Here is a 14,513-nt window from a genome sequence, read left to right on the forward strand (position 1 = left end):
CAGGTTGGTTCTTTGAAAATCCTAAAGGACTGTGACTCATATTTTGATTCTAGTTCCAATGAGCCACTATGTATCTTGGGGTAATTCTTCCCATGATCATATTTCAGTGTTACCATTGAGAGCCTGGAATAGATGGTTCCGTTCCCATTTTGATATTGTAGTGGTAGACACTACATAATAGTAATTGAGGAAATTATCTCCAGTTGTTTGTTAGTCTTCAAAATCACTAAAGGATTTGATTTTGAGGTTAGGCTATTGAAGTTGGTCCTTGATATTCCTTGCCTTGTGCTTCAATCAGGCTGTCAACAGGTAGGGAAGCCAATTTTTCTTGAGATGACTGTCTTGTACCCTTACTGGTTGGGGTTCTTCAAGCTTAGAGGTCCACTGAGAACTTCAGCTCATCAACATTTTATCTTTTCAACAGCAGCTCTGTAGTCAGGTGTAAGATGGTGATGTGGACCCCTCAATGACATTTCACCCAGTCCTCCAGATTGTCCTTTCATTGATTTCTTTCATTCTTTCTTCATCACTACGTCATGGTCCCTTTAAGGGAGCGGCCATAGTTGAGTGGTGGGAGCAGCTGCTGGCAGCAAAGAGACTTGCAGGATTTGGCCTACCCTGGGCCCTTCACCGCGCACGCTCAGGACCGGGGGCTTGGTGGGAAAGGGAGGAGGGGCTTATGGTGCGCCTGCGCATCAGGGGCGCGCGCAAGGGGCTGGTTTGGTGATCCCTTTAAGAAACCGCAGGCGGAGGAATTTCTCTGAGAGAAAATAATCCTACTCACGGGGCCCCTTGGAGGCCATTAACCCCCCGAGTCCCGGCCCCCCCTGACCCGGGCAGGCCCTCCCGCCCACGCGCACACCCGTGGGACCCCGGGATCTGTGGCTGCGCGCGCGGCATCCGCCCCCTCCTCACTCGCGCGCCAGGCCCGGCCGAGTCTGGGAAGCTGCCGCGCGGCGGCCGTGTCTGCAGTGTGGGCGGGGGCCGGGGGGCCGAGCGGTGCCGCTGCCGCGCCGGGAGCCGCAGCGGTTCCGAGCGGGGCCCAACATGGCGGAAAGAGAGGTGGAGTCCGGCCCCCGAAAGAGGGTAGGTGAGGTGAGGCAGAAGTCGGGCGGCGGGGGGCGGGGCGCGGCCGGGCCGGGGCCGCGGCGGGCGAAGGGCCAAGCCGGTGCTGGAGCAGGGGGCGCCGACGCCCGCGGCGCGGGGAGGTCGCGGGCAGGTCCGCGATCACCTCGGGGCTGGAGCGCGTCGCAGAGCGCTCCTTCTGCAGGTGGGACAAAGATTGGTTGCTGGGGGGAGGGGCGGGGGCGGTTGTTTGCGTCGCCCCCCGCCCCCAGCAAGGGGGGCGGGTGAGTGTGTTTTGGGGGCCCAGGGAGGGAAGGGGTCAGAATGTCGACCACATCTTCAGTGAATGAGAGTCCGTGGAAGTTTCACTGGGGAGAGGTCAGGTGGGGGTAGTGGTGGCGGGAATAAGTCGTGGAGGGGGTCTCGTGAGCAACAACCAGGAGGGTTTTCAGGAACACCATCGCGAATTCATTTTCTGCCTCCTTTCCCCTCCCCCTCTTAACCGTTATCATGACCAAAGTGGAGGTGGCACTCTTACCTGTGAAGAAGTGGGATCCCTGCCTATTCTGATTTAGGAGAAAGATTTTGGCACTTGCACATGTTGTGTCCTCATCTATCTTCATTTCCCTGAAATTAGGAACGTGGAAGAGTATGACAAGTTTAGTCATATCAAGGATGTCCCCAACCAGCCTGCATAGGTGAAGCTAATTCTACATAGGAGTTGTTGAATGCCTTTTAAAGTTTGCCTTGAAACTTTTCTTATTTGATTCTGAGTGGTTTTCTTCAGATGGAGAACAATACTATCAATTGAGTAATATTTTTCAGATATTTCTTTTAAATTACTTCCCACCCCCCAACATGTTAAGCCATAAGTTTCCCATCAGGAATCTTCCTTTTGGGAATGGTCTGAAAATCATCAATTAGTGTTAAGCCAACCTGGTTAAAAAAGAAATGCTACTTAATCTTTATTTAAAATGTCTTTTCCTTTTTTTTTTTGTTTGGCGGGGGGAGGAGGTGTTTACCAGGGATGGAACTCATGGGCACTGGACCACTGAGCCACATCCCCAGCCCTATTTTGTATTTTGTTTAGAGAGAGGGTCTCTCTGAGTTGCTTAGCGCCTTGCTTTTGCTGAGGCTGGCTTTGAACTCGTGTTTGTCCTGCCTCAGCCTCCTGGCGTCTGGGGATATAGGGGTGTGCCACCGTGCCCTGCTAGTTAAGAGTTTTGAACTGGGATTTGAACCCAGGTTCGAACCCAGGTTCCATCCAGGATGCCACTTAGGAGTGTTTTAAATCTGTGTTTCTCACCTTAAAAGTTTAAATAATAAATAACCAAAGAAGTGGCAATTAATTTTTCCAACAAGACATTAGGAAAAATATATATCTTTCCAGCAAAATTGAAAATACAATCCAATTCAGGATGCATCCATAAAGCTCAATCACCTGGATTCTGCTATCATCATTTAACTAAACATTTATTTTATCACATATTTATTCCATCTGTCTTATCTATCCACTCACCAGTAGTTTTATTTTAATACATGTCATTGTATTTTGAGCAATTAAAATTTAATGTTGATGGTATTAGGATTTCAAAATGTTACATTCTTCTCAATCAGTAATTAGTCATAAAGCAAGTTAAACTGAATGGTGTGACTGAGTAGTTCATTTAATATAAATATTGGGTATGGAATGCATGTATTTTGAAATTTTAAATTGTTCTGCAATCTGTGATGAATTTTCAGCTGGATCCTCAATGCATATGGCAGTATGGTCTACCAATTAAAATATATAGGATGAGTTTAAGTGTGTAATGTTTATTCAGGGAGATCCTGCATCCTGTAGCAACTAATTTTTTGTTATTCATCATTTAGGATGTTCTAGAATGTTCTAGAAAACATCTATGTACATTGGTAACTAAACTAGATTTTAAGTATGTTCTTTCTCTTAGGTTACATTTAAAGGTGTCACACTGGTTGCAGTTGAAGCATTATTTTTTTATTTTTTAGTTGTCAGTGGATCTTTATTTAATTATATGTGGTGCTGAGAATCCAACCCTGTGCCTCACACGTCCCAGGCAAGTGCTCTACCACTGAGCCACAACCCCAGCCCCCCCCCACAAGCGTTATTTTTAATAACAAACACGTAAGGTGTGCAGCTCTTGTATAGGGTTTACCCATCATTTTACGGCTTTCATTTTGGGTGTTGCAAATTCATATCTTCAATATCATCCATAGTCCATTATGTTGTTGGTATTTAGTTAGAATGTTCAGCAGGATATTTTTACATGGTACAAGTGCTTTTCCCCCTGTTTTGTGTGTGTGTGTATGTGTGTGTGTGAGAGAGAGAGACTCCACGTGAATTACATGGGTATACGCCAAACAGATTAGTGGGACTGTGTAGTGTAAGTTGATTTTAAATAATTTGACTGCGTTGAGGCAGTTACAGCAAACTAACTACATAGACCTGGATAATACTGTTAGGTTATTTAATCTGAAATTGCATTGATGATATGGTACTATGTTATGAGGCTTGTTGCCTTTGATGTTTATAATCATAAATTGCAAGAAAATTGTTCAGTACCTATGCTCATTGATAAGTCTATGCTGGGCCCTGGACTATGTTACTTTTGGTCATTTGGGATAATACATTGTTGGAGGTTCTGCTAAATTGTGAACTGCTTCAGGTAGAGCCCTTTTTTACTATTTTTTTTTTTTTGTCTCCAGTACTTATGATCACTATGTTATAGGAACTCCAAGGCTTTTATCGACTTCTAGTAAGAAAAGTTTAACTATTACAGAAGAGGCTATATAGTTTGGGTACCCCATTCTCTGCTTTGTACTTTTGGGGTCTTCAGTAAATATTTCACACCATTTTCTATGCTTCAGAGTTCTCTCCTGTGGGTCCAAATTAAGGGATCTTCTAATCGTTCTAAGATTGTTTAGATGGGAGAGTGACTGTTGGTTTAACCTTAAATTTTTTGTGGACCTGTATGGTGTTTTTTTTTCCTGTTTGTGGGCCTTTCTTAACAATAGATATTAAAATCAGATTATACCTGAATGCCAATCTCTCAGTTTGTGAAAATGAAGAAGGTGAGTATGTGAGTGGATCAGCACTAATATCCATCAGTCGATTCTGTTACAGAGAGAACCGGGTTGTTTATATTCTACTGTCTATATGTGAAGGCCAATATTACATTCACGTATACTGAAGTCAGGGTATTTTTGCGGTATTATGAATTTTTTAAATATAATAATGATTTTGTTTTCTAAAATAGGTTTTGAGATTTGTTTAGGCTTGTATATAGTCATTATTTATACATGGATGAAATAGTATGTTAGGTCTAAATCTGGTGGCCATATATTTTTGCAAAATCCCTATATCTTTTCAAAGTTTTCTTATTAATGTATATATTATTAGTCCAATAGGTCTCTTTGAATACTTAAATTTCCCTTTATATAAATTCAAGGTATAAGTGATGTGGCTAAAAAAATAGATGGCATATCTATAAGTAATATGCTTCAAATTTTTGTAAAAACATTAAACTTTTTCCCCCTTACCATGTATGTGTCTATGTATACTAGTATATGTATGGACTTAAGAGAAAGTTGTGAACGATGTTTGTGAAGCTGTTATCATTGGTTATCTTCAAGGGGTAGAGATGATAAAGGAAAGAGTATAAGGGTGAAAATTTTGTAAAGTATTCTTGTGGTATTACGTTAAATGAAAATGTAGCCTATAAAATGTTCCTTTAATATTTAAAAATTGGACATGCATAAAGATAAGGAATAGGAAATAACGTGAACAAATGAAAGCTTTGATTTCATTAGTTAATGGGATTATGGAGAGTATAATTTTAGATTTCCGTTATTTTAATATTTTATAACAGTAATTACAAAAGATTGATCACTCTTAATTCTGTCATGAATTTTTTTGTTTTTAATTAAAAAAATTTTTTTTTGTAAAATGTTTTACTTAAGAACATAAGAACACAGAAGTACGTATTAAAATACTTGCAGTTGAAATGTATATAGAATGAATAATCTGCTTTAAGAATGCGTCATAGCCATAGTGGTGCATGCCTATAAAACAGCTACTTGGGAGTCTGAGGCAAGAGGATCTTAAATTTGAGGCCAGTCTAGGCAGTGTAGACCCTGTCTCAAGATAAAGTAAAAATATCTTGGGAGGTAGCTCAGTATGCTTGCCTCATGTGCAGAGGCCCTGGTTCAGTCCCCATTTGTGGGGATGGGTAGGTGAAGGGGGGGGAGGTGCATTGGCTTTTTGTATAGAGACCATTTAAAGAGGCCATTCTGGTGGACAATGATCCTGAGTTGTTTTCACAGTGTTTACTGTTTTGTATCAAGCAGAGACATCTGTAAATAATAATAATATTTGGTATTTATAAACCTTTAATTGCTAGTCATTTATACTAAATATTTTATATATAGTATATTTTTCATTCCTCATTAATTTCTTGAGATTGTCACTGTTATTGTCCCACTTTATAAATGAGGAAACTGAGATTGGGAATTGTATGAGATCATAATGTAATGTAAACCAGAATCGAGGATTGCTTGAAAGTTGTTTGGTGCCTTTGACTTCCTTTCTTCTAGTTATTCATAAAATATATAACAGACTCTTGTGCTGTGCCATAGAACACTAGAGTTTACTAACTTCTGTGTTTTGGTACCCATTATTCACCCTCTATACCTCCTCACCTTGCCTTTCTAAGCCTCTAGTAATCACTAATTCAGATAGATTTTCTTTTTAGCATCAACATATGAGAACACAAAATATTTTCTTTGTGTCCAACTTTTTTGTTGGACGTATTGCCCCCCCGCAGTTCCATCCATTTTGCTGCAAATGTTAGGATATCATTATTTTCTATAGCTGAATAATTAATATTCCATTGTATACACATACCACATTTTTGTTACTCATTCCCAGAAAGTAATGAGATGAAAATGTTAATTACCTAATTAGATCAGTACATGTTGTATACATGTATTGAAATATCACACTACCTCATAAATACAGTTAAATTGTATTAAATTAAGTATATAAATTAAGTACAATTAAAATAATAAAATCTTATTTTTGGATATACATGAAATTAAAACTTGTGAATTCAGTATATTCATAATTGATATTTACATTTTCATTTGAGAAAAAAGCATGGAATTTTTAGTGTGGAATTTATTGATGTTAGAATAATTTGAATTACATTTAAATTGTATTGCTGTAAATCATCTCTCAGGAAGCATCAATTCTATTGTGCTGTGCCATAGAACACTAGAGTTTACTAACTTCTGTGTTTTGGTACCCATTATTCACCCTCTGTACCTCCTCACCTTGCCTTTAGCAAGACCCTAAGAAATAATTATTTCCCTAAGAAATAATTTCTTGAGATCAAAAAGTCTTTGCATTGGTAGAGTGCTTGCCTTGCATGCACAAGGCTCTGGGTTTGATCCCCAGCACCAAAAAAAAAAAAAAAAAAAAAAAAAAAAAAAACTTTGCAACTCAATATTTCTTTTCTAGAAAATATACACTAAATATTTTGAAGACATAATCCTTTTATCCTCTTACCTCACTCAGCCTCCCAAGTTGCTGGGATTATACCACACTTGAATTATCTGCTTTTGACCAAAGATAGTACTTTTTTTTTTGCCTATCTAGGATGACTCTCCCTACCAATGTAGGATTTTGGAGGTCAAGGATCATATGCGCTCATCTTTTTTCACATTTCCCATGTCTTAAAATTAAAGTCTATTTTTTTCTTCTTCTTTTTTTTTTTTTTAAACTGGAGATTGAACCCAGGGGTGCTTACCCACTGAGCCACATCCCCAGCCTTTTTTTCTTTTGAAACAGGGTCTTGCTAAATTTCTTAATGCCTTGCTAAGTTGCTGAGATTGGCTTTGAACTTTAAATTCTCCCTTAGCCTCCTGAGCTGCTGGAATTATGGGTGTGCACCACTGTGCCCAGTTTTATATATATTCTGACATGCATGCTATTACATTTTTAAGCAAAATATTTAAAAATTTTCTTAAGTTTCATAATTCTATATCAAATACAAGTAAACCCCCATGTTCCTATTAACCTGTTTTAATAGCTATGCAGTTTTCAGCATTTTACCATTGCTGTCTTTTCTAACTTCTCATTTCTTCCCCTCCCCTTTTCCCTCTTTTTGCTTGAAGTACTTTCAAGGAACTATCAGGCATCTCCTTATTTAACCTATAAATAATCCTGTGTGTATTTCTTTTAAAAAATTTTTTTTAGTTATAAATGGACACAATACCTTTATTTTATTTACTATTTTTATGTGGTGCTGAGGATTGAATCCAGTGCGTCAAACATGCTAGGCAAGTGCTCTACCACTGAGCTACAACCCCAGCCCCCTGTGTCTAACAGGTAAGAACTTTTTTTGCGGGGTACTGAGAATTGAACTCCAGGGTCACTTCACCACTGAGCCACATCCCCAGCCCTGTTTTTTGTTTTTATTTTGAGACAAGGTCTTGCTAAAGTCCTAAGGCTTCACTGAATTGCTGAGGTTGGTCTTGAATGTGCAGTCCTCCTGCCTTAGCCTCCCAGAGTTGCTGGGATTACAAGAATGTACCACTGCACCCAGTTCAGGTAAGAACTTTTAACAAATACAGTCACAATACTCTTTTAGCTAACAAAATAAAGAGTTTTTGACTCAGTCTATGTTTAGATTTCTCTGATTCTTTAAATGTCCTTTTTTAAAAATACTTTTTTAGTTATACATGGACATGATATCTTTATTCTGTTTATTTTTTTAATGTGGTGCTGAGGATCGAACCCAGTGTCTCACAAGTGTGAGGCAAGCAATCTACCACTGAACCACAATCCTAGCCCTTAAATGTCCTTTTGTATGTTTTTTTTTTTTTAATTTTAAAATTTGTATATGCCAGTGGAATGTATTACAATTCTTATTATACATATAGAGCACAATTTTCATCTTTGGTTATATACAAAGTATATTCACACCAATTCCTGACTTTATATATGTACTTTGCCTAATAATGTCCATCACATTCTACCATCATTTCTAACCCCATACTCCCTTCCTTCCCCTCCCACCCCTCTACCCTATCTAGAGTTTGTCTATTCCTCTCATGTTCCCACTCCCTACCCCACTGTGAATCAGCCTCCTTATATCAGATGAAACTTCACTTAACATTATCTTCTCTAACTCCATTGATTTACCTGTAAATGACATGATTTTATTCTCTTTTATTGCTGAGTAATATTCCATTGTATATATATATATGCCACATTTTTAATCCATTCATCTATTGAAGGGCATCTAGGTTGGTTCCACAGTTTAGCTATTGTGAATTGTGCTGCTATAAACGTTGATATGGCTGTGTCCCTGTGGTATGCTGTTTTTAAGTCCTTTGGGTATAGACTGAGGAGAGGGATAGCTGAGTCAAATGGTAGTTTCATTCCCAATTAACCCAGTCAATAAATGGGCCAAGGACCTGAACAAACAATTCTCAGAAGGTGATATGCAATCAATCAACAAATATATGAAAAAGTGTTCATCATCATTAGCAATCAGAAAAATGCAAATCAAAACTATCCTTAAGATTTCATCTCACTCCAGTCAGAATGTCAGCTATTATGAATACAAACAACAATAAGTGTTGGTGAGGATGTGGGGAAAAAGGTACACTCATACAGTGCTAGTGGGGTTGCAATTTGGTGCAGCCAATATGTACTTTGTTTTAAATAAGTGTCCAAATAAGATTTATACATTTTATTTGGTTTATATGTCTGTTAAGTTTTTCTTAACATTAGCCATCCTCCTCAGTACTATATACTGCCATTACTTTTTTCCCATGCTATTTATTTGTGGAAAAAAACTAGGTCATTTGTCCAGGAGAATTTCCCACATTCTGGTTTGGCTGATTGAGTGAATCCTTGTTACAGATTTAACATGTCCTTTTACTCCTCATATTTCCCACAAATTAGTAGTTAAGTTTAGAGCATTGGTTTTCAACTTTTACTGAAACTTTAGAATTATTTGAGGAACTTTTAATTATCTCAATGCCCAGACCACATCTCAAACCAATTAATCAGAACTTATGGAATGAAATCTAGACACCAATATTTAAAAAAATTTCCCAAGTGATTATGGTCTGTGGCCAAAATCAAGAATGAATTGGTAGAGGGCTGGGGATGTGGCTCAAGCGGTAGCGCACTTGCCTGGCATGCGTGCGGCCCGGGTTCGATCCTCAGCACCACATACAAAGAAAGATGTTGTGTCCGCCGAAAAACTAAAAAACTAAATAAATATTTAAAAAAAAAAAAGAATGAATTGGTAGAGCTTGATGAGATTTAGATTCAGTATCTTTTTTTTTTTTTAAATTTTTTTTTTTTTAATATTTATTTTCTAGTTCTCGGCGGATACAACATCTTTGTTGGTATGTGGTGCTGAGGATCGAACCCGGGCCGCACGCATGCGAGGCGAGCGCGCTACCGCTTGAGCCACATCCCCAGCCCCTAGATTCAGTATCTTAGGCAAGAAAATTTTATAGAGATTGTATAATTTATTTCCAGACAATTTTAAGAACAAAGGGGGACTATAAATAACTACATTGGAACAATAATCATAAACCAGTTTCAAATTTAGGATGTGTTGTCATCCCATTAGATACTGCTGTGAATTTTTATTACATCATGTAGAAGGGTGGTTATCCCTCATCTAATGATATTAAAATTGATCATTTGGTTTAGGTTCTGACCATGGGCGCACAACAGTTTTTTCTTAATTTTTAACCTAATGGATTTATCAGCCATTGATAAATTTGCTTAGATAAATTATTTCATTAGAAGAGTGATTTCCTATCATTTCTTCTATATTTATTAACTGAAATTTTGCCATAAAGATTTCCATCATCAGTTGTCCAGGGAAAAACTGGGGAAATTATTTTTCTCCTTTATCAGTTTTCAGAAGAAGAAATCGATGCTCTAGCATCTCTTAGAGGTAAGGTTTGGGAGGGGAGTATCATTATGAACTCATGAATTTTAATGTATAATTTATTGTGGTCATTATTTTCATGGGGAATTTTTCCCTTAAGGTGCAGGGGATTGAATCTAGGGCATTACACGTGATAGGTAAGCACTCTGCCACTGAGTTGCACCCCAGGCCCTGGGTTCACACACACAAAAAAAATCAAATATTAATCCTTAGCAGTTTATATTAATTTTCTAAGGCTTCCTTAAAAAATTATTACAAGCCTAATGGCTTAAAACAAGAGAAAATTATTCTTTCACAGTTCGGTAGGCTAAAAGCCCCTAATTGGGCCTTTAATTTAAGAGTTATCAAGGCCATACTTTCTGTTGACTTAAGAGAAGGATCCTTTCTTATCTTTTTTTTTTTTGGGGGGGGGTGGTTACCAGGGATTGAACCCAGAGGTGCTTGACCACTGAGCTACATCCCCCCCACCCCTGCCTTTTTTTTTTTTTTTAATAAGTTTTAGGTGGACACAGTATCTTTATTTTACATTTATGTGGTCCTGAGGATCTAACCCAGTGCCTCGTGCATGCTAGCACTCTACCTCTGAGCCACAACCCCAGTCATGCCTTTTTTTTTTTTTTAATTTTGAGAAAGGATCTTGCTAAGTTTGATCAGGGCCTTGCTAAATTGCTGAGGCTGACTTTGAACTTGCGATCCTCCTGCCTCAGCCTCCCAGGCTTCTGGGATTACAGTCATGTGCCACTGTGCCCTGGCCTTCCCTTGATTTTTTGAGCTTCTAGTACCATGATTTGTATTTCTTGGTTTGTGGCACTATTAACTCTAGTCCCTGCCTCTGTCTTTCCGTATCCCTATCTTTTTTTATTGTTGTTGTACTGGGGATTGAACCCAGGATTGCTTTACAATTGAGCTGCATCCCCAGCCTTTCTTATTTCTTATTTTGAGAAAGGGTATTGCCAAGTTGCCAAGGCTGTCCTCCAATGTGAAATCCTCCTGCCTCAGCCTCCCGAGTCACTGGGACTACAGGTGTGCACTGTAACACCCTACTCTCTTGTCTCTCTTAAAGACACTTGTATTTAGTGGTCTTATATCATGATCCTTACCTTAATTACATTTTGGAATACCCATTCTGCTCACCTTTTTTGGTTCTGGGTGATATCTTTTGGGGACCCCAGTTTGACCCATTTGGTTTGGCCTTTAACCTCCTAAACTTTGTGTGTCCCAAATACAAAGTACATTCACTTCATTCTAATATGCCTAAAAGTCTCAACCCATCACAGCATAAACTTGTCAGCTCAAAAAGTTCAAAATTCCATCATCTAAATTATCTAAAGTATGAATGTGGAGTTTGGATTCTGAGTATAGTCCATTTGGGGTAAAATTCCCCTCCATCTGTGGATTTGTGAAACTGGAGAACAAATTTCCTGCTTCCAAAATATGTTGGTAAGATAGGCATAAGATAGGCATTTAAAAGAAAGAAAATGGGAAAAATAGGGTACTCGGATCATAAATAAGTTTAAGACCCAGGAGGACAAATTTCTCTGCATTTAAAGGCCTGGGAATAATCCTTTGTGACTTGGTCCTGTGTCTTCTGGTCTTTGGAGGTTCTGTCAACACCTGGGTTGAGCTTATTTCTCTGGCATCTGCTTCTTTGTGTTCTGCCTTAAAAAGTTCTTTTTTCTTCTAATATTTTCATTTTTAATATTTTTGTTAGTTGTTGTTGGACCTTTATTTTATTTACTTATTTATATGTGGTGCTGAGAATCGAACCCAGTGCTTCACATATGCTAGGCAAGTACTCTACCACTCAGCCACAACCCAGCCCCTTCATTCTTTTTTTGAATGTGTGAAGATCAAACCCAGGGACTCTTGCCTGGTAAGAAAGCATTGCACCACCTAGCTATAGCGCTAGCCTTGTAATTTGTTGTTGTTGTTAAGGGAAGTACATGGTTATAACTGAATAGCTCTATTTGCTCTTACAGAATCCTAGATGTCAGGCGCCACCCCTCAATTTTGTTGCTTCTGTTTCTTTCAGTACATGCTAACATTGGTTTTTTTGTTTGTTTATTGCTATGTCTTTTAGCTCTTTTATTTTATAACAATATTTTTCATGGCATCCCTTTTCTGGTCCACTGTTTCATAGAACATGGGACTGGGTGAGTGAGGCATTTTGTCTGTCTCAATCACAGGTGAGGAAACCAAAGCTTAGGAAAGGGAAGTAACTAGTCTGGATCATACAGCTAGGTAGGTGGTGGATGCCAGGCTGTAGTGTGTGACCTGCTCTTGAGGAAAAGAATGAACTTTCGGTCTCGCAGCCTTGTGCAGGAGAAGCTCTAGTATACTTCATGCCCTGCGGTTTACCTTCTGGAGGTCTGGCAAGGTGCAGCACACATCATGCGCAGGGCAGAAAGTGTGGATTGAAAGAGAGTGATTAAAAGGTTGGAAAAGTGGTCTCCACAAACCAGGGGTCCCCAGGCACCTCCAGCACCACTTGGAGGCCCCACTGTGGAGGGCTTTGGTCCCCGGTCCTGCAGCCCACTAGACCCCTGGCTGCTTCCTCTCCAAGTGCTCCTCGGCAGGGGCTTTTGGCTAGTGCAGATTCTGCCGCTAGCATTGTTTTTGCTGGGACAATATTCCTCTTTATGTATCTTAGAGTTCCACACCATTATAAAACAAACAGTTCAATCTGTAAATGGGCTAAGGAGCTGAACAGATACTTCTCAGAAGAAGATATACAGTTGACCAAATATATGAAAAATGTTCAACATCTCTAATAATTAGAGAAATGCAAATCAAAACTACTCTTAAGATTTCATCTCAGTTCAGTTGGAATGGCAGTTATTAATACAAGCAACAATAAGTGTTGGCAGGGATGTGGGGGAAAAGGCACACTTACACATTGCTGGTGGGACTGCGAATTGGTGCAACCAATCTGGAAAACAGTGTGGGGATTCCTTAGAAAACTTGGAATGAAACCACTGTTTGACCCAGCTATCCTACTTCTCAGTCTATACTCCAAGACTTAAAAACAACATACTACAGTGATACAGCTACTACATTGTTTATAGCAGCACAATTCACAATTGCAAAACTGTGGAACCAACCTAGATGTCCTTCAGTAGATGAATGGATAAAGAAACTGTGGTAAATATACACAATGGAGCATTAAAAGTGAATAAAATTATGGCATTTGCAGGTAAATGGATGGAGTTGGGAGAATATCATATGAAGTGAAATAAGCCAATTTTAAAAAACCAGGGACTGAATGTTTTCTCTGATCAGTGGATGCTAATCCATAATGGGGGGCATGGATTGAATGGAGGAACTTTGGGGCAAAGGGGAGGGGGAGAGGGAGCAAGGGGGAAGGAAAGATGGTGGAATGAGTCGTACATCATTACCCTAGGTACATGTATGATTGCACTAATGGTGTGACTACTTCACATACAACCAGAGAAGTGAAAAATTGTGCTCCAAATGCCAAATGTCTTCTTTGATATAATGAGAGCAACTAAGAACAGAGCAGGGAGGAAGAGCAGGAGGAAAAGATTAACATTAAATAGACATGAGGTGGGAGGGAAAGGGAGAGAAAAGGGAAATTGCATGGAAATGGAAGGAGACCCTCATTGTTATACAAAATTACATATAAGAGGTTGTGAGGGGAATGGGAAAAAAAAAACAAGGAGAGAAATGAATTACAGTAGATGGGGTAGAGATAGAAGATGGGAGGGGAGCGGGGATAGTAGAGGATAGGAAAGGTAGCAGAATACAACAGTTACTAATATGGCATTATATAAAAATGTGGATGTGTAACCGATGTGATTCTGCAATCTGTATACAGGGTAAAAATGGGAGTTCATGACCCACTTGAATCTAATGTATGAAATATGATATGTCAAGAGCTTTGTGATGTTTTGAACAACTAATAAAAAAAAAAGAAAAAAAATTGTGCTCCATTAGTGTACAATGAGTCAAAGAGCTTTCTATTGTGTATAATTGATTAGACCAATAAAACAACCACAACAAAGAAAACTGGAGTCTTCACAGATCCTTTCTACATGACACCATCCTTTTTTCTGCCTTCTATGGAGATGGTTGATTGGATCCATGAGTCACATAGCTAATATCTTCTGCAAATGGTTATCTAGCCAGACCATTGACTCTCTCTAGAACATGCTTTTCTGATAGTGAATTGCCTAATTTAAGCATCCTTTTCAATTTGGATAATCTGGAAGCCTCGCACGTGAAATCAAGAGTTGTTTCTTTTGAGTAACAGTTTCTTGCATTTCTCTATTTTACTATAAGCAGAAAGGAGAAACCAAGCTGCATCTTCAACACTTTACTTGGACTTCTTTAAGGGTAAATATCCAAGTTCATTACTTAACAGGTTTTGCTTTCTGCTCCATAGTAAAACCCAGTTCAGTCAAGTTTTCTGCCATTACTCTTTATTTCCTG

At 39.0% G+C, this 14,513-nt stretch overlaps 1 protein-coding gene across 2 annotated transcripts in view; it reads left to right on the forward strand.

Moving 5' to 3' along the window:
- Nucleotides 1–811: 811 nt before the first annotated feature.
- Nucleotides 812–14,513, forward strand: part of Zmym4 (zinc finger MYM-type containing 4) — a 150,057-nt gene continuing 136,355 nt past the window's right edge. Inside the window, exon 1 of one of the 2 annotated variants that reach the window (XM_026393393.2) lies at nucleotides 812–1,086. Coding sequence is in view for 1 of the 2 variants with exons in the window: in XM_026393390.2 (XP_026249175.1) it covers nucleotides 1,048–1,086 (39 nt within the window). In the remaining variant the exon portion in view is untranslated. The remainder of the gene's footprint in view (nucleotides 1,087–14,513) is intronic. The other variant, XM_026393390.2, reaches the window with a different exon arrangement.

The sequence above is a fragment of the Urocitellus parryii genome, chromosome 11 (assembly GCF_045843805.1).
Source record: "Urocitellus parryii isolate mUroPar1 chromosome 11, mUroPar1.hap1, whole genome shotgun sequence".
Taxonomy (NCBI): domain Eukaryota; kingdom Metazoa; phylum Chordata; class Mammalia; order Rodentia; family Sciuridae; genus Urocitellus; species Urocitellus parryii.